The sequence below is a fragment of the Malus sylvestris genome, chromosome 15, assembly GCF_916048215.2.
Source record: "Malus sylvestris chromosome 15, drMalSylv7.2, whole genome shotgun sequence".
Lineage (NCBI taxonomy): Eukaryota > Viridiplantae > Streptophyta > Magnoliopsida > Rosales > Rosaceae > Malus > Malus sylvestris.
The window spans coordinates 42,936,584-42,957,917 of record NC_062274.1 but is presented as its reverse complement, the minus strand read 5'-3'; the positions used below and the strand labels follow the sequence as shown (position 1 = coordinate 42,957,917).

The window sequence follows — 21,334 nt, the reverse complement described above, 5'->3', positions numbered from 1 at the left end:
TGGTCATAAAGTCACATTGAATCATTGATATGATGACTCCAGCTCAATTCTTATCCATGACAATATTGAACGGAGAGCAACTTCAATCAGACACGACGCAACAATTGCAATGTATTTTAGAAGTCATAACAATAATAAATAAAATTAACCCATCAAAGAAACAATGAACACCAATTTCTGAAGCAATAAAAGTTCACAATCAAGCATTAACATCGATCTGCTTGGAACATGGAAAACCAAGTCCACAGAACGTCTTAACCGTCCAACACCACAAACTAAACAAGCCCCCCACACCACACACTTAACTACTTCAACAGTCAGACTAGTAGTCAGCTTCCCGCCGGCCTTGAGCACCTGCAAACAGATGCAGCAGAACGAGCATTAGGCAAAGCTCGGTTGTAAAGAAATTCAGGTTGCACACACCAAAACCACTAGAAAGTAGAAACCATTGGTTTTCAAGAAATCATAACTATAGTCCCCACAGTATTTGATCTTTTTCGATTTTACTTGGTAATAACTTCAGGCAAGCTATTTCTTGAAATCCCCAATTAACAAGATGTTCAAATCACTTCAGTTGGATAATATTTTTGTTGAAGGGAGTGGCAAAACAGGATTTATGCATGCAAGTCCAATAAAAGGAATAAAGATTCAAAACTCATGAAGCATGCCAGATCCAAATCCAATCATAACGTACGTGTAGATTAGACATTTCAATGTGATTTAGTGAGAAGAGATTTTACCTGCACAGCAATTTATGGCACAGCAGCCACCAGCACAGTTCACAAAGTACAAGAATCAACAGCTGAGGTTTTTTGACATTTAATATCAATCCTATCAAGAAGTTCGGTAAAATTAAGATCCAGATGGTTGTGCCCTCCTTCTGCTACATTGTACTCTTTGTTGCCACTGTCCTCGGTGCAACCAACATCATCAGAACCACCTTCAACAGACTGGTTTGTATGAATAATCTTACCAAACAGCTGAAAGGAACTTGTGCCAACCTTTGTCTGCAACCGGTTTCCATCAAGTTCCATCCCAAAGGATGCCACACTACTCTGGCTATCTGGTGACAATTCGTCAGACTGTGAACTACCAATGTTCAACTCAGTACATACCCTCTTCAGCTTTGGCACCTCATTGTTGCCAAAGGAATTGTAAGTGCACGCCTGAGGACTGTTTTCACTTAACAAGTGGGATAGATTAGATACAGAGAATGTATCTTGCCTGGCTCCCTGCATGCCCGCAGGAAAATTGTAGTTCAACAAGGATGCACTAAATGGCCCCATTGCTAAATTAGCTGCTCCTGTCATAGGAAAGAAGAATTCTTCCTCTGCATTGATCAACAGCCCATGAGTCAGAGGAGCTCTGAATCTCTTTGTGGGGCAAAACGTTGTATGAATTGAAGGTGTTGATCCAACAAATTCGACTTGCCACGGGCTCACCCTCTTAGCATTGTGCAGAGCTTCAGGTTCGTCCCATGTAACCTACAATACAGAGGTTATTAATTATTTAATTGCTTGGCAAGAATTATAAAAATTAACATCAGTCAATAATGAAGAGAAAGAACAATAATATCAGAATGTAACAAAATGTAGAAAATTGCAATATTTTGTGTATGTATTTTGGCTTAAAATTTAACTGTAAATAATAAACACCCCTCTCTCCGTGCGCGTGTATATGTACATGTGTGTTAAATTTCATTTCTTGGGTTTGTATGCCTGATATAATCGCCTCTTTAACTCAGCTAGGATTTGCTGTGAAACATAGAAAGTATACTTTGCTAAACTGCAAACTTGAACGGACCAGTGCCTCAACACAATAGATAACAGCCCACAACTCGAATCAGATTATCCTGACATGGTATTTCTTTTCTTAACAGTAAGTTTGGCAGCAACCTTTTCTCGGCAGCAAGAGAAATACAAGTTTAGGAATTTTAACATAATTGATATCAAGTATTTGAACCAAAACCAATAAGTCTACAGAAAAGTCAGTGTCATGAGATGCAATGGACCGAACTATCAACTGCTCTTTCTTGTCAACTTCTACTCCAAAATTAAAGCGCAACAAGAAGTGGGCTATTTGTTATAAGCCATTGACAAATGCCAGTAATTGAACAGGACTATAATCCAACAGCAAAATCAGCCAACCCGAGCCATATTAGAATGCCGCTAATCTTCCCAGATAAACTAAAACGTAAAAATGTCTGCTTATCCCAAAAGGCATCTAATCAAGTCAAAACCAAATAACAGTTGGACTATTTCCTTTAAATTTAAATCCCATATCTGCTTCCTGATACATTTCCACAGATATAAACTAGTACCATGATATGTTCCCTAATGAAAGGAGGGTGGATTAACACTACACTACTTAGTAATACCCAATTCTTCCGTTCAAAATACAAAATGAGTTTCTTAATTTTGCATCAATTAGGAGATAATAACAGCTTAAAATCAACTAAGACTCAAAGAAGAAGAACCAATACCTGAAGCATGCGCCAGGGTGAGCCTTGCCAAGGTCCATTGTCCGGTACCGAAGCCATCGACAGAGTGCCCTGAAACCAAGTCATCCGGGACGAGTCCTCCGTCTCCATAGCCAACTTCACTCTCATCCCAGCCGTCCAAAACACCTTCAATGCCTTCTCCACCACCTCAGACTTCACCACAAAGTCCCACCACCCCGCTTTTGGATAATACACCACCTCAAACGGCTTCCCCTCCGCCGCCATCTCCGCCACTTCGGCCACGGCCTCCGCGGACATTACCTTCCTTCCAGAACAGTCCTGATCCTCTGTCTTCAGCCTCATCGAGTTCGTCGCTCCGCCTCCAATGTGATAGCTCCACCTGGCGCAGTCAGAGCTGGCGCTGGCCCTGACTGCGCGACGGACGCCGATGAACATCTCTCCCCTCCCGTTCCTCATGAAGACGACGGAGTCACCGGCGACGAGCATCTTGTGGTTGACGAACTTGCTCCAGCCAGTGGTGAGCAAGTGCCGTCTCGGAGTACCCCTGTATATGTGCCGGAATTCCCAAACGACGCCGTGGAGGTCGGTGAGGAAGAGCGCCTGGATCGGCGGGTCGGCCTGGAAGTTAAGCGGAGGAAAGATGGTGTCCGCGCAGAACTTCGGAACAGAGAATCCACCCCCATTGTGAGCATCCGAAGGCGTCAGTATCTTCGCGAACGAAAAGACTCTGTCATCCTGTCGTTCCAAGTCCCCATTACCGTCGGCGTCGAGTTTGTCGCCATTGGGCGGCTCGATGCTGGGGAACTCATTGGGAATTGGGACGAGAAGCAGCTTGGCGAAGACCTCGTCGGTAGTGGGGTCAGCGAGGAAGCGGAGGTCGGAGATCCGGCAGAGAATGAGAGGCTTGGAGAGGAGGAGAGGGGAGAGGAGGACAGGCGCAGCGGAGGAGGGGGAGGATTGCTCGAGGTGGCCCTGAGGGAAGTAGTAAACCCTAGAGTTGAGGGTGGGGATTTGGACGGAGTTTCCGGCGCAGGCGCGCCAGACTTTGGGGTCGATCGAACGGCCATGAGGCGGAGGCATACTGGACTATTGGGGCTAGGGATTTAGGAAGAGGTGGGAGAGACAGAGACAGAGAAAGCGAGTGTGTCTGATTTGGTGGAGGTTGCCTCAGAGTATGTGACAGGAGGGGAGAGAGAGAGAGAGAGGGAGAGGGAGAGGGAGAGAGAGAGAGGGAGAGGGAGAGAGAGAGTGCCGTCTTCGTGTTGGGGTCGGAGAACGGGCACGCAACCAAAACCCAAGGGCAATATAATACTGGCGATATTAATTGTTTCGGGGCGAAATGGTCCTCACAATGTTACAGTGTTGCCCTGCCCACAGAAATGTAACCGCCTCCTATTCCAACCAACTGCCTTGTACTCTCTCTTTCTCTCTCCTCACTGTTTGTTACATCGTGTTTTTACCATTGCCCAATGAGCTCATTTTCTTAATTTACTGTCCCAATAATCGTAAAAGTTTCTTCTTATTTCGGTTACAGGGATTAATACCCGACTCCGATTCATAAGCTAATAAAGGAATATGCCTTCAATATGCTATATTGTCAAATCGCTTTCATAAAATAAAAAATACATGGTTCATCATGTGTATCGATTTATTTACGCTTGTGCGACACATTTAAAACGTTACTTGTTGATGTTAATGATTCTATTAGTCACATTTAAAAAGAAAAAATGGTGCACAATATATTATTCAAATTTATAATTTGATAACGTAAGTCTATATTGCCAATGCAGTGAAAATAAGAATAAAACTTTCAAATTTAGTGCTTCTTTGTCAAAATTATATCATGTAAATTTACGAGACTGTTTTATGTTTAAATAGCACCATATCTGCGTAGTCATGGGAAGAGATTTTTCAGTGTGATTGTCACACGAGTTGTTACATCACGTATTCCTATATAAATGGTGAATTATATGTGTTAAAAGGTTAATAACTTAAAAATTAAAATTTTTCATTACTTATATAAAAACACGTGATGTATTTTTTTTTTTTGTTCTATGCAACAAACCAATTAGTGGGAGCTGACAAAAGTAAATCCAGCAGAGAATAGAGCATGCCATTGCAGTCTGCGCGAGATGATTGTTATTGTACTTGAAAATCCCAAAGGCAGCAGCATTTGGTGTGCCCTCACTCTCAGTCAATGAATGCCACACTGACACTGCTTCAGAAAAGTCAACATATCAGGTTGTTACGATTTTATTCTCAGTTTTTTTAGGATTCTTTTATCAATTAAATTATGTTTTAACTGTCCTTTTCACAAATAAAATTTATAAAATTTCAGAAATATAATAAAAGAGTAATGATATTCATATCGTGTTTTTATTCTATATTTGTATACCATTTTAGATGGTATTTGATGTGGACAACCACATCATTTGAAAAATTTGCAAAATCCAAGGAAATGAAGGAAAAATACTCCTTGTATACCACAATCATTATTTAATTAACTATTTTGTTTAATTATTAGTTTATTAAATAATGAACTAAATTTAAAATTTTGATTAATTCAAATGATGCAGTTGTCCACATCAAATGCCACTTAAGGTGGTATGAAAATGTGGTACAAAAACATAGTATAAATGTCATTACTCATAATAAAAATGAAGGATTAGCTTCCATTGTTTAGTTGCTTATCGTGTTTGTCATGTTTTATGAAATGTCAAAATATTGGCGCATAATTTAGCATTAATTTTATTTTTTTTGTTGATTCGAAGAGCCTCATAATATTATTATTATTGTGTCAAATGAAAGATTTGTTAGACTAAATGTTATAATAAAAAGTCGATGAGACTATAATACACGCTGTAGTGTAAAGACAATATTATTCTGCACTACTGTGGTAGAAGGCCTTGTAGCCACATAATACTATATACATGTAACAAGACGCTCTCTTAAACACGATGTCGTTTCTTTTCTTTTAAAAAAAAAGAGTTTTAACGAAAAGCTCACGTTACTGTTCATTTTAACGAAAAACCACATTTTAACACTAAAAAGTCAAACCTGGTACTATTCACTTTTTCCTTTATTTTGTCCTTATAGTTAAAACTCAAAGTTTTTAAACTTTTTTCATTAGTTTTCCTTAAAAAAAAGGGAACTTTAACGAAAAGCACCTGGTACTGTTCACTTTAACGAAAAACCACATTTTTACACTAAAAAGTCAATCCTGGTACTATTTACTTTACCCTTTATTTTGTCTTTATCATTAAAACTCAAAGTTTTCAAGCCCTTTTCATTAGTTTTCCTAAAAAAAAATGATGAGCTGATGTTAGGGTAGCGATGGCACGGACCGGGTTTTAAGCGTAGCTGTTGTGTTGCCTGTAGACAAGGACTCTCGGCATCATCAAAACTCCATAATTATAAACTCAGTTAAGTTTTAATTAATTATTACTTCTATTTAATTTGTTATTTAAACGTTTTCAATTTTCTACGTTTATGAACTAATTTTCTGTTGTAATAAGATAAGCATGGCAATCAGATAAGTTAGGGTTTTGAATTCTGTTTTTACACGTTTTGTAATGATAAAGCACAAAAATATTTCTTCAATACTAATATTTGAGTCCATCTTAACCTTTTATTTGCAGTAATTTCAATATTTTCATGATATTCAAATTTGAAGTTTATTCATGATAGATAAAGATTTTCAAAACAATTATCATGCTCTCTCGACTTATGTTTATTATATTATTTTCATAAAGAAGGTTTTACTTAATCACCTTTTTCAAAATTTCAAAAATTAAGTACATAAAAACTTCCGACCTTTTAGTGTCATTCCGAGTTAGTTCCAATATTTTCAAATACTTCAAAAAAAGTATCCAATTTACTAGAAAAGTCAGATTCGTTTAGTCCTAGTAAAAAAATTTCAGTTAAATTGTACGTGTGGTGATGATGACCAAATAAATAAATAAAACAGGTTAAAAAAGGAAGATTATGCTCAAGCGAATTCCGTATTTGTCGATTCTCACCTAGTAGAGCCTTTACATTTTCATCAAACATTAAGCACTTGGTTCCCTCGTGCTCATAATTATTATGGTTGCACTGTTGCAGTGCATGGTTGATACTATGTCCAAGACCTTCTTCTCAATGTTGACAGTTTGAGTTGTAGGATGGAGTTGATGGTGGTGCGTTGGGTTTAGAAGTGATGTGGGTGGTGGTGACCGTTAATGGGTGGACAGCGAAGAGGTTGTGGGGTTGAGTGGGTTTTTTCTTTCATTCTAATTTTTACAAAAGAATACCTTACCAAACGTGAGAGCATCATTGCCGTCACTTGACAAAAAATTTAACTAGCGTAACAAATTTGACTTTTTAAAAGATTGAATATCTATTTTGAATGTTTGAAAAGATTACGATCAATGAAGAATGATACTAAAAGGTTAGGGAATTTTATGTACTTAATACAAATTTTAATATACATCATTTCTCTTCTTTCATGTGTGGAGGAAGGGAAGTTAAATTTGTAGTGAATCAGGGACAGAGCCAGAAATTTCTTCTAGTGGGGGCAACCGAAAACAACTAAGAAAACCTTATTATAATATGATTATACGCAATATGATATTAAGGATGGTTTCAAATGATGATGTCTCACAATTCCAATATTACAAAAATTTCAATATAGTAGTGGAAAGTGGCAAAGTGATGCGAAAAATATAAGTACATAATAGGCGGGAGATAGTTTTTTCGGTTTGAATGACAGAACAAGAGCACTATTGCTCATATAATATTTGATATGGAGTATAAGTAGAATGAATGTATGTTAGATATTAGATACATATGTTTTCTTCAAAGATAACCTGTGTATATTATATAATTGTAGTCTGCAACTAAACAAACGAATTACTTGAGTAGGGCATCTGCCCCCGGTGAGCCTTCTTTGGCTCTATCGATGAGCGGATGTTTTAGCCCATTTAGACCATACAAAACTTTCTGAGTGCATATATATATATATATATATATATATATAATAGAAGAAGACAAAAAGATTAAAGTTTTCATAAATTAGGATTTTAAAAATTAATAATAATTTCCAAAATAAATAAAATAAAACAATAAAACAATAAAAAAGCACAAGTGCCACACGCCTACATGCGTGACGAGGCTAGTTTAGTTTAAGGGCTCGTTTGGATGTCCTTTTAAAAATTTTGAAAGCACTTTTTAAAAAAATGTTTTTTTGTTCCAAAAACATTTTAAGTGCTTTTTCAGAATTTACTTGCATTTTTACTAATAATTGGTTCTAAAAACATTTTCATAAAAAACGATTTCAGTTATTTCAAAAGCACATCTAAACGAGCTATGTATTGATTGTTAAGTCTGAGGGATGCCTTGTACTTGGACTCTCTTTGTAAGCTTCGTTAAGTTTTATTTTGTAAAAGAAGTATATTAAAGAAGAAAACTTTATCAATTTTTTTATGAAATCAAAACCAACGATATTCTAATATGAGATGGGAAAAAATAAAACTAAGTCATACAATAAATCATTCGTAATACTTAAAATCAAACTCGTTATTTATACGAATTAAACTTCAAAACTCGCACTAAAAAAAAAAACCATGACGAAAAAGAGTATGATTCTTTCTCTTTTTATTCTTATCTCTTTTCGTCCTTCCTTTCACACTTTATTTTTTATCTTATTATCTATATAAGAAATTCAATACAATTTATTGAAATGACTAAATCGTAACTGTTCAAATAAAAATTAAAAAATAGAATGAGAGAGAATCCTCCCCTCACGAAATGTAAGAACAAAATACCTTGTCTATGACGTGGGCACGATTTTTATCTATTTGGTAGTAGAGTAAAAATAAATTGTTTGAAAATGGGCACATAAAACCTGAATTCGGGGTTGGTTAGTTTAATAATTTCTAAGCTTGAATATATATTATTTTTCTGACTTAGGACACGCGTGTCGCGTGTCATATCAGACTGACATGACTGCCATTTTGTTGTCCTTGTTTTGTCATGTACAATGACATAGACGTGACTCATGTCATTGTTGTCATCTTGTACTTGAAGTCAAAAGTTTTGGAAAAAAATGTGAAGTGGATTAAGTTTGAAAACCACATTCATTAAACTTTGTTTTGAAAATTTCGGTGTTAATTTTCTATTTATTAATCTTCTTTGATTCATCTAATTCGACAGCAAAAAATTTAAAATAACGTGTAAGAACTAAAAGTGAGTGTGTAGATAACAGAACCTTACTAAAATTGTGTATAGATGATTTTGACAATAAAAACTTGCCCTTAGCCACTAATGGTTGAGAGCTCATGGCAAAATTAATTTGGTGATCTTCAATTTTGAGGCGGTTCTTACTCAGCTAGAGAGCTCATGACAAAATTAATTTGTAAGGTCATCGATTTCTTCTCACTCTCTTATTATCGCTTGTATAGTAAATAAAATATATATGTAAAGAATTTTTGCCAAAGTGAACTTATATCATCTCAAAATACGTTAATTTTCGAGCATGGGGATATTCAATCCTAACATTGTATTAAAGGATATAATTGTATTGAACATAACTGCTCTTCTAAGGTTCTTATTTTGAGAATATTTAAGGTTTGTTTTCATATTAATCTTAGGATAGATTAAACTATCAACATAAATAATAATTGTTACACCGAAACACAATAATTCTACAAAGTGAATAAATTAAAAAAACAATCTCACATAAAACCTTAAGTCTTCTTCCCCTATTGTCTCTCTCCTCCACATTCATTTCCTCTCTTAATCTTTATCTCTCTCCATCGTTTATTCCCCTTCTCTCCCCCTAAGTTTATTTTTATCCTTTTCGTGTATGAAAAAGGAAGAAGGATTTGTTTCATATTTTTCATCGTCAGGTGCGATCAAGAAGAAGGAGATCTCAATTTTTGAAACCACACAACCTCAATTTTTTTTTGTGCTCTGTAACTTACTAGGCTTGAATATTATTTGATAAAAGACTAGATGAAATTGGATGTGTAAAGTTATTAGAGTTTTATCCTATTGGATTTGCTGGATTTAGTTATTCGGTCAGGAGACTAGGTTTTACAGATGAAAGTGGTTCAATATGATGTGAAATCTTCTTCTTTTTCGGGTCAAACGATAGATTTGGTTAGATTAGATGTTAGATTAGCCATTGACAGAGTTTGAACTCACGTTGTCATGCAAGGACTCAATACATTTCCACCACTCTAGTAAAAGACCACTTGCACATGAAATCTTATTTTATCATCTTATTTTTTGTTTTATCAATTAATATTTTATTTTCGTGTAACAAGAATTAATTTAGTATAATCTACCGTAAAAGTAATTTGAAGGCTTATGTAAAAAATGACCTCATAGGTCCTAAAATGAGGACCATAGGAGAGCAGCTCTCTTGAATTGATTGCCAATCACGATAGAAGGGAAGAGTTTTGTTAGAATTGATCAAAGATGGCTTTGTCAATGAGAACAATAAATGAATCCAATAGCAAATGGAAGAAAATAAATCATGCAAAGGTATTATTTTCGTTTTTGTCAATTAAACTGCATTAAGCATTCTCTATCGCTTTTAATACAGTTTTGGACTGTCTTTGGTACGATATTACGGTATTTTGAATAAAAGTTGTCTTACGTCAGACAGGTAGAGCAAATTAATAAGTGTTAAACACTCAAACACACATAATTCGTTGCGCTTTATTTTCCTTTCGTGTACCTTCTACAACCTTAAGGCCTCGTTTGGTGTCTACATCAGAACAGATGGGATAATTTTCTAAAAAAAAAAAAAAAAAACAGTGCATGTCAAACTCTTATCTGTGTCATAACTGAAAGTCGAAGATAATTTTTTTTTTTCTTTTCCCAAAAAGTCGAAGATAAATTAACCAAGAAAAACTTATCCCTTCCGATCCTTTTTAAAGTGTGGTGATTAGAAGGTATACGTTTCTTGGTTAATATTCATCTTCTATTTTCAACTATGACAAATTCAAAATACATTGATCTAGAGCGATATCAAATCCACTCAAATCCTAGACACTAGACGAGGCCTAAGTGAAAGCAAGAATTACCGCGTGTGTTTTGCAGGCGTCAATATAACATTTCTCTAAACATGACCTCAACACGTACGTTGTATCATTGGCACAGGAAGTAGTAGTGTACAAGTCCCATGAAAATCATCAAATCAAGAGAAAAACAAAGTAAAATGAAATCATAACCCAAAAGGTCAACATGAAAAGACATAATTAAGGCAAATGCAAAAGAAAACCAATGTCACTTACAACAGTTGGTCACACAGACACCACCACCACCACCAAATGACTCGCACTCGACATTAAAACCAAAGACAACAACAGCGCAGCTGAAGGGTGAACAGAAGGCCTGAAAAGCCAAAACAGCCATCCACCATTATTTCAAGATACAATGACAAGCATAAGCAAACAAAGAAACAGCACAATGATGTTTAAAATAACGATCGAGAAATGCCCGTCACTCTTGCTCTGACTCCGACTCGGCGCTCTGGAGCCATTCGATAAACGGCTTGGAGTTCTTCCAAATAGGGGAGCTCTTGTTGTTCCCAGCTAAGCCCTTTTGGTACCACTTCATAATGTATTCCTCCTCCAGAATGTCAACATCATACAATGATTTCAGAACCAGAGCCACTTCCTTTGCGGCATCAGGGTTTGCCTTCCCACTGAAGGACTCGATAGCTTGCAATAGAACCGTCTGAGATCCCTCTGTCTGGGTGGCTGCAGCGAGGTAGTTTTTCTTCTTGGAAACCACCTTCGAGAACCCCTTTCCAACACCTTCAAAGAGAGCCTCGAGTAGGGCGTCCATAACTTCTTGGGGTGTGCCAGAAAGAGTCCCCAAATAGGATTTAAGCCGAGCTGCAGAAGTCCCCTTTTGCAAGGATTGTTTGATCTCATTAACAAGTCTTTCATGGGTATTATTATCAGCACCGTTCTGATGACTCTTCGTCTCAGGCTTCTTCGCTTCATGATCGGGAGACTTCTTTGGTGACCTTTTCTCCTCTTCAACGGTAGAAAGCATCACCATATCAGCAGTAACAGCACTCAACTGCTCCTGGATTCGCTTCTTAGCTGCCTCCAAGGAAGTGTCCGTCTGCCACTGGACATCGTCATCATCGTCCTCCTCAGCAGCTTGGTCATTCTCATCTCCCTGGCTGTGAGTTGGGGAGCGATCCTCATCGGAACCAGTGTTTTTCTTCTTGCTTGATGCTTTTGAACCAGAAGTTCCTTTCTTCTTTGCTGCCTCCTTCTTAAGCTTCTTTTGCTCCTCGTCAGCGGCCTCCCCTTCCTTAAGTTGTTCTTTGTCAGCCCTCCTCAAGGCTTTCTTTTCTTTAGCTGTCTTCTTCTGCTCTGGAGGATTCTTGAGGATAAAAGTCGTAAGCTTGTCCCTCATATCAACATCAGATACAAACCCACATGCAGCACATTTCAGATTTAGCATCTGTGTCTTGGTTATAATAATTTCAGTTTCTGGATTCCCGCAACCATAGCACTGCACATATTTCTTAATGAAGTTCTCAAGAAGTCCAGCAAGCTTTGCAGTGTCATGAGCACCATTCACATGGGAAGTTCCAGTCTTCTCATCAAATTTTGATTGGGCTCCAAGCTCACAGCCAAAATACTTCGTGGTGTACGAAGCAGGTCTAGCCAAGGCCTTTGCAATATCGACCATATTAACCACATTCGTCTTGATGCCATTTCCTCTGCCTTCAATCTTTGTGATCATCCTTGGCATCTTATACCTGTAGAAGGCATCATCACGGTTTGAAGCACCGATGTTTTGTAGAGCCATGGTGTGAGAGATGATAGATTATATCAGAAGGGTGTTGCCTCTTGACACTAGAAATCCTCCTTTACCACAGGGTTGCATAAATTGGCAACCAAGAAACTCTGTGTTATTCCCCTCTAATAAACCAAGATGTATGCATTCAACTTCAACAGAAGCAGCTCTGCTCTTTTTTCTAGATGTAGGACTATATTCATCAAGTAATCCAATTGACGATAAAAAAAGAGTGGCCCGTTCAGACATAAAATAAGTTCTAGACGTCACACGCTCCACTTTGACAAATTGCAGATACAGCAGACTGAAATGACAATTTCCTACAATCACATAATATAGCTGTTTAGAAAACCAGTTAAGAGTAAGATAAAAATATGAAATCAAGAAAACAGACCAGAACAAAATTATTCATACTAACTCATACTTTTCTTCTAACAGCAGCAGGAAAACCAAAAGATAATCCCGATACCAGACCTAACAAATGAATCGTTCACGCAGGCAATTTCCTTGGAACAATTCCAAAATAGTCCCCATGAGCCTAGAAATGTACTACATCCCAGATAAAATACAACTTAATTTTCCCTTCATGTCCAACAATTATTAACTTTCCAGCACAAAAAATAAGCGCAGTGATTAAATTGTTATGAGCTAACCTGATTTGAAAGTAAAACGACACATATATGTTCAACCTACGCTAGTACAACAAAATCGCAATCCACAAATTTCGAAGTCCAAACAATCAAGCAAAATTGTGATCCGAGAAGAAACCTGGACAAGGTTTACAACACAAACACAAACACGAATCTAAGCATATTATTCTTTTGTAACTAAGCAATTCAAAAAATATAAGAGGCAAGGAATTATATATCCGTAGACGCAGTTTTGGCAGCATATATAAACACACAATACGACTTTCCCTATTAAGGAAATCAAACATATTACAAGAACCAAACGTATTCACTTGTTTAGGCAATACACTAAGCATATACATTCATACATGTGCGTGCGTGTGTGTGTGTATATATCGTAACGATTCCTTTGAACTTAAAATTTTGAGGAAATGGTCAATAACAATTAAATATATCACAAAAGTGGAAGAAAAATCCAAATCCAAGCAGCACGGAATAAATCAATCATAAATCCTACTCAGATTAAACAAATTATACAAAAAATAAACCCTAAAATCCACAGATCTGTACCGATTGACAAACACGAAACTCGATCAAGAAACGTAAAAACTTCAGCTCGGGTCGAACAACACAAACTCTCACGCAATCAAAGACAATAATCACAGATAAACTCGTTCACGAAATCGAAAATCAAAGAGCAGAGAGATTGTGGGGAGAGATTATACCTTTTTCTCCTGGATGGGAAACGAAGAGCGAGAGATGAAAGAAGAACCTAGAGAGAGAAAAAAAGAGGGTATGCGGCGATGCCTTACGTCTGATGGGTGAGGGAAATGGAGAAAGCCGGGGATTTATATACGGCGTGCGGGGGGCGAGAAGGCACGCGTAGGGCAAACTCACCACCTTTAATTTATTATTTTTGTAAATTATTATTTTGTTATTATTATTATTATTATTAATTTCTCGCTACCAACCAAGTGGTGCTTTTGGGTCATAATAATAATGGTATTGTTGCTCAATTTATTTAGCTCTGCAACGGAGGCTATTGGTTCTTGACAGGATTTCTGAGGTATGCGTATTATTCCGGTCATGAAAAATCATATTCTCACATCATACTACAACCACATTTGGAAATGCTTTGAGGTTGTCCGGGTGCATATAATAACATTGCATTTTGAGAGTGATAAAACTAGAAAATTTCAAATAGAAATGTAGCTAGCAGTCCTTAGATTAAACGTGGGAGAGATATTAGAAACTATTTTTTTATTTTGTTTTGAATAGAATTTGATAAATTTATATTACAAATTAAACTAACAAACATAGAGATATTAGCAACAACCAAATTGCTAAGTGAAAATATAAATTGGATAGATGATCACGTGAATAATTTGCCTATTAAAGGAGTGCAGGTTGGACTGGTCGGTTCAACCCAAATTTGCCCAAAAACTTTAATCTAAAATTATTTGAACAGATTAGAGGAAACATGTGTTCAGTTGGGCTGGCAAACGGAACACAATTAGGTTGAACTAAGTTGGGGCAACCCATTACGAATCAACCCAATCCGCCTAAATTCCGAACCTTATTTGGCAATTGGAAATGTTGATTTACAAAATTAGCGAGGACTTTGGTACAACAGAAAGTGTTAAGTTTGTGATCTTTGCTAGATTGCTCCGGTCACTAGTGTGGATAAGTATGTAAATGGATAGGGATAGGGAAGCAAACACAAGATGTACGTGGTTCACCCAGATTGGCTACGTCCACAGAGTAGAAGAGTTCTCATTAATTGTGAAGGGTTTACACAAGTACATAGGTTCAAGCTCTTTTTTAGTGAGTACAAGTGAATGATTTAGTACAAATGACATTAGGAAATATTGTGAAAGAATAATCTCTATTTATAGAAGAGAGTTTCTAGTTTCATTATGACTTTGACAGGTGTCGTGTTGTGATTGGTTTCTGATGTTAACACGTGTCGCACTATGATTGGCTTCTGATGTCGACACGTGTCGCACTGTGATTGGCCTCCTGGTTGGAGGGAAACTCTTATGGGTCTTTGACGGTATAACGTTGACCGGTGCTCAGTAGTTTCGGGATTGGTCAAGTATGATACAAACAGTGCTCCCTTAAGTTCCTGAGTGAGGGAAGCTCCTCGGTTGGGGACTTGCAAGATCCAAGCCATTGAGTAATCACGAAACTTCTAAGTACTGAAGTGTGGTATCATTTTCACTTGCCTTATCTGTCTCATACGTAGATGTGGCATCTTCTCTGGAAGTACTTTTCCTCCATCCAGGGGTGGTATCTTTAACCGATGAAGATGCACAAGGTAATGTATCAATTTCACTTGAAGCTTACTTGTAGTTTCGGGCTTGGTCAAGTGCGATACAAAACCCTATAGTAGAAGCCCCCCAAGTCACCGAGTTAGGAGATTTGCCGAAATAGGTAACAGACAAGGTAAGCAATCAGACTTCTAAGCAAGTAACCTGGATCAGAGTTCGACTTCGATTTCCGGTTGATTGTTCTCCTTCTCCTTATGTCGTAAACAGCAACAAGGATAAGGAGAAGCAAATGGAGAAGATATGATATGAGATACTTTTGCTTTTGAAGAAGTAACTTTCCACAAGCTTATTTTTGAACTGGCCTGGAGGGTTTTTTGGTTTCCTCCATAGTATAAGGCCGACTCAAGAATTTGAGGGTCAAAACAAGTTCATCAAATCAAGAGTGCGTTCGACCTTGATGATATGGGATACTTTTGCTGTTGACGAAGTAATAGATGAATCGACATGTGTTCTGTTGCGCTTGTCTCCCCATGCTTCCTTGTATCCTTCTCACTTGCCCTATTTATTCCTCAGGCAGGTGTGGTATCTTTTCTGAAAGCATAAGATGTTGAAGATGAGTACTCGTGAGCAATGCCAGGTAAGTAATCAGGCAAAGGGTTTCAGGTAGTCAGTTCCTAACTGGAAGCTTGATTCCAAGTGCTGACTCATTACTCTCTTTCTCCTTGTCTTGCAAGTAAGAACAAGGCCAAAGGAAAAGACAGGAAAAAAAAGCATGATATGGGATACTCTTGCTTTTAACCTTGATGATATGAGATACTCTTGCTCTGGTGTGGCTTGTTTACAGAGGTATTATCGGGAGGAAAAGAAGCTGAGTATTTCGAGAGACTCTGCTGAGAGTGCCATCTCGGATGTGAAGAAAAGTTGAGCATTTTTTTTTATTTGTAGGTCTGCCTGGCTGTGGAGGATGAAGGTCGATATATATAGGAGTCTCCCTAACAACAAGTAGTAGTGCTATTTCTTTACCTTTCATGGTCATGACAATTTAGTGAGAGCTGCAAGTTTCACGTGTTTTAACTTTGTCAGAGCACTTTGAAAAAGTGGTATGTGTTATCTGAAAAACTGATGTTGCGTGTGAAGATTGCAGACAAGCTTTATCCAAGGAAATCTGGCTCTCGAAGTTTGGAGAGCGGTGCCTCTTCGGTTTTTGAACAAGCAATCTTGTCAGGGATCTGGCTCTCGAGATTCAGAGAACGGTGCCTCTTCGATTTTTGAGCACGTAATCCTGTTGGGAGTCTGGCTCTTGAGATTCGGAGAGCGATACCTTTTCGATTTTTGAGCAAGCAATCTTGTTGGGAGTGTTTTCTCGAATATGAGTAAAGGTTGGGAATTTTTGCCAGTCTGCCTTACCACGGAGCACAGAGGTTGACACACATAGGGACTTTCCAGTTATCAAGCAGTGGTGCTATTCCTTTACCTTTATGGGTAATAGCAGGGTAGTTGGACCTTCAAAATTTATGTGTTTAAACTTTGTCAGAGATCTTTGGTAAAGTTATCTGTGGTACCCGAGGAGCTGATGTTGCGTGTGGAAAGTGGTGCCTCTTCGAAATCCGGAGAGTGGTGACTCTTCAATTTTTGAACCAACGACCATGTTGCCCTTTCTTTGCTATTCCTTTACCTTTCTTGGTCGTAACAATGTAGTGGGAGCTGCAAGCTTCACGTGTCTAAACTTTGTCAGAGATCTTTGGCAAAGTTATTTGTGGTACTCGAGGAGCTGATGTTGCGTGTGGAAAGTGGTGCCTCTTCGAAATCCGGAGAATGGTGCATCTTCGATTTTTGAACCAACGGTCATGTTGCCCTTTCTTTTATAAGGGCACCAATTGTGTGCAATGAGTAAATTCAGAGAGTTATTGCTTATAGGAATTTTCCCCATACTTTAGAGATTTATTGCACCTCATTTCTCCTTCATCATTTCTGAGAATGTCTGGTCCATCCGACCGTCGTTTTGACTTAAACTTTAGTGAAGAGGCAGCCATGCCTTCTCAAGACAACATATGGCGCCTATCATTCTTATCCCCTATTGGTCATTTTACCGTTGGGGACTCTGTAATGAAGAATGATATGACCGCTGCAGTGGTGGCTAGGAACCTTCTCACTTTCAAAGATAACAGACTACTTTCCAAACGGTCTGATGAGTTGGCTGTTAAGGATTCTCTGGCTCTCAGTGTTCAATGTGCAGGTTCTGTGTCTAATAGGGTCCAACGCCTATTTGCTCGAACTCGCCAAGTTGAATCATTGGCGGCTGAAATGATAAGTCTCAAATAGGAGATCAGAGGGCTCAAGCATGAGAATAAACAGTTGCACAGGCTCGCACATGACTATGCTACAAACATGAAGAGGAAGCTCGACCAGCTGCAGGAATCTGATGGTCAGATTTTACTTGATCATCAGAGGTTTGTGGGTTTGTTTCAAAGGCATTTATTGCCTTCGTCTTCTGGGGCTGTACCGCTTAATGAAGCTCCAAATGATCAACCTTCGGTGCTTCTTCCTTCTAGATTCTGCCTAGTACTAAGGCTCTGAATAATCACCCTCTGGTGCCTTCTCTTTCTAGGGCTCTGCCGACTGCTAAGACTTCTCCTGAACAACTTTTGTGAATGCTCCCTCTTGTTTGTTTATTTTGATTTATGTATATGTACATATTTGTAACTTATCAGAGATATCAATAAACAAGCTTTGCTTCATTTCAACGTATTGTGTTAAATACACCAAGGCCTTCTTCACTAAGTTCTTTGAAATTTTCCTTTTGTTGAAGCTTGTATGTTGAAGCTTTGCGAGTGAAGCATGTAGGTTGAGGTAGTGCTCCCTTAATTTCCCGAGTGAGGAAAACTTCTCGTTTAGAGACTTGAAAAATCCAAGTCACTGAGTGGTCGTGAAACTTCCGAGTATCAAGGTGCAGTAGCATATGGTAGGAGTCCCCCAAGTCTCTGGTCGATGGAGTTGACGAATGAGGCATTTCATTTCTAAGTGGTAGCCTAAAACTCATTTTTCATATATATTTGTTATGAAAGTTGTTAAGCCCAAAGAAGAGGAGGCCTAGGCAATTTTGTTTTTCGATTTTTTTTTTCAATTTTTCAAATTTTTGAATTTTTGAATTTTTGAAGAGGATGCCTCGGCTTTGGCTTCGGTATCAAGTGTGCTATGCTAGGGTAAATGGCCACGCATGTGGCGTTCAAAGGTGTGTATGCCTCATACCTCGGGGTAAAGGCTGTCTTGACACGTGTTTGACCCACTGTGTTGACTACCTAGTGTCGGGGATTATCATGGCGATACCCTTAGTTATCGCGGTAGTGTCATTTACTCATTTTACTAAAATGAGACTGTTGAGGATGGAAATCTTTCATTTTTCCTTGAGATTGATATGTCTGTTGACTTGGCAAAGTATTAAGTAAGGCATGGGGAGACACCTTTACCGTTTGGAAGGTCGAGGTCTTCTCATTTGGTTGAATCTGGCTTCCACTCCTTACTTGCTGATAAGGGGTGGTTGTGGGGGGTTTCCCTTGATATGTCATTGCCTCGGCGGAGGCATGGTTGTAAGCATGTGCCATCACCTCAGAGTAAGTCTTCCAAGTGTTGGCATTGATCATGTACTTGAACAAACAATCACATAGGCATGCCGTGAAGGCCTTGAGGGCGGTCTTGTCATCTGCCTCAGTGTAGCGAGAATATTCATAGTTGAAACGACCAGTATAATCTCGTAATGACTCGTCCGGCTTCTGGCGAATAGTGTACAAGTCATCTGCAGAATGCAAGCGATCAGTCTGAAAGATGTGTTGAGAGACAAACAGTTTCCTCAGTTCCTCAAATAAGTCTACTGTCTCAGGTGGAAGATGGCAATACCAGTTTAGAGCTCTGCCAGAGAGGGTGGAGGGGAAAGGAAAACATCGCTTTTTGTCGGTGTGCATCTGATATGCCATGGTGGACTCAAAGAAGTTAAGGTGTTCAATTGGGTCCTCCATTCCAGTATAGAGTTGTAAACCAAACTTTTGTTTTGTCTTCGCTTGAAGATGGGTGTCGAGGATCCTCCTTGTGAGAGGGCCAGGACTGGGTTGGTTCCAGTCAAGTATCTCGATCTGACGTTCGACCTTTAACTTATTTACTTCCTCAAGGAGCTGTAGGACAAATGGGTCTTGAGTGAAGTCATGTACCACTGGAATTTTCTTTCGTAAGTCTCCATTGCCTCTTGGAAGTAGGAAAGTTTGAGCAAGGGCGTATGATTTTTCCTTGGACTCGTTGTACTGACTTCTAGGGCGAGTCTGTCGGAATACCTCAGAGTCCCATGTACCTTCATGTTCCTTTAGGACCTGTCGTTCCTTCCCTAGATTGGTAGCTGGCCTGGGTCGTGGGAGGGGACTGAGTCTTTCAGAAACCCTTAGGTCATTGATCTTCGAGCATATGTGGAGGGGATTTTCTCGACGTTGCTTTAGGAAGTCTCGGCAGTCATGATAAACGACTTTCGATCCTTCTAACCCTTCTGCAAGGATGTGTCTTCCTCCACTTCTCCTGCTTCGGGTCGAAGCAGTTGGGTTGAGAGAAGTCTCATGTTGATCAATGTTTTGATGATTAGCTCGTTCCTCATCAAGGATACCTATGTCGAAGGAAGGTGACCCTCCGTGTTGGGGGGCACCCAGGTGATGATTGATGTCTATAGGGGTAATGAGCTCGCATGTTTGAGTACGCCTAGTTTCGTGGAGCGTCTCAAAGAGCTTCTCATACTGCTCCTGGAGGACCTCATTCTTCATTGCTATCTTGTTGTTCTGAGCTTCTAGCTCATCGAATTTAGCTTGAATAGCAACCATCTTTCCTTCATTCTTTCGTTGCTTCGCACTAGGTACAAGAGGGGTGTCATTCTGTGTGTTGTGGCTTCCTTCGCTCTCCATGTTGGAGAGGGATGCCTGGTTAAAAGAGAGTGTACAAATGGTGGAAACCAGCTTGACAAAGCTGAAGAGAGTGGGAATAAGTGTCTTTCCCACAGACGGCGCCAAATGTTGATGCACAAAATCAGCGAGGACTTTGGTATAACAGAAAGTGTTAAGTTTGTGATCTTTGCTAGATTGCTCCGGTCACTAGTGTGGATAAGTATGTAAATGGATAGAGATAGGGAAGCAAACACAAGATGTACGTGGTTCACCCAGATTGGCTACGTCCACGGAGTAGAGAAGTTCTCATTAATTGTGAAGGGTTTACACAAGTACATAGATTCAAGCTCTCCTTTAGTGAGTACAAGTGAATGATTTAGTACAAATGACATTAGGAAATATTGTGAGAGAATGATCTCTATTTATAGAAGAGAGTTTCTAGTTTCATTATGACTTTGATAGGTGTCGTGTTGTGATTGGCTTCTGATGTTGACACGTGTCGCGCTATGATTGGCTTCTGATGTCGACACATGTCGCACTGTGATTGGCCTCCTGGTTGGAGGGAAACTCTTTTGGGTCCTTGACAGTATAACGTTGACCGGTGCTCAGTAGTTTCGGGATTGGTCAAGTATGGTACAAACAGGAAATATGAAGAATATAATTTCATTTTATAGACTTGTCTGCATGCATATGGTATAGATAATAGATTTCACCCGTTGTTGTCATAAGGTAAGTTTGATTAATGGGTAAATTATATTTTCCCCCCTCAGGTTTGGGGTCGATTGCAACCTCATACAACATCTTTAAAAATTTCAATTTTATACATTTATTTATTATTTTATTTCAATTTCATACATCCGTTAAGTAAACCATTAAGTAATGACGTGGTAAATATATGATCTACATTTGTGCTGATGTGGCTACCAAATTTGTGTCACATGGCAAAAAAAAATAAAATTTATGCATTTAGAAGATAATAATTTACCCTATTTAAAAAATTAAAAAAAAAAACCCTAAAACCCATCTTCCCCGACCTACCTTCTCCCTCACTTCCACTCTCTTTAGCTCCCCTCCCTTCTCTCTCCCCAGAGACCCACTCCTCCCTCTTCACCTCCCCAACCCACCATCTCCCTCTCTTTCACTCTGTTCACCTCCCTTTTCATCATCATTGTCATCCTCATAGCCACACTCGTGGCCTCAATCTGCCTCTATCTCATCGTCTGCCACCTCAATCGCCGATGTATCCGTCACCTT

At 38.7% G+C, this 21,334-nt stretch overlaps 2 protein-coding genes across 2 annotated transcripts; both read right to left on the bottom strand.

The window, feature by feature from the left end:
* Positions 1-132: 132 nt before the first annotated feature.
* Positions 133-3,762, bottom strand: LOC126605723 (auxin response factor 17-like). Its single transcript, XM_050273159.1, has 3 exons — positions 2,483-3,762; positions 741-1,484; positions 133-354 (listed from the first exon to the last, which is right to left on the bottom strand). Exons 1-2 carry the CDS (start codon positions 3,539-3,541, stop codon positions 780-782), a joined length of 1,764 nt encoding a protein of 587 aa, XP_050129116.1. The 5' UTR covers positions 3,542-3,762; the 3' UTR covers positions 133-354; positions 741-779.
* A 6,923-nt stretch (positions 3,763-10,685) lies between these two features.
* Positions 10,686-13,789, bottom strand: LOC126605724 (probable eukaryotic translation initiation factor 5-1). The gene is made up of 2 exons (XM_050273160.1): positions 13,623-13,789; positions 10,686-12,588 (listed from the first exon to the last, which is right to left on the bottom strand). Exon 2 carries the CDS (start codon positions 12,278-12,280, stop codon positions 10,949-10,951), a length of 1,332 nt encoding a protein of 443 aa, XP_050129117.1. The 5' UTR covers positions 12,281-12,588; positions 13,623-13,789; the 3' UTR covers positions 10,686-10,948.
* Between the last annotated feature and the right edge of the window lie 7,545 nt (positions 13,790-21,334).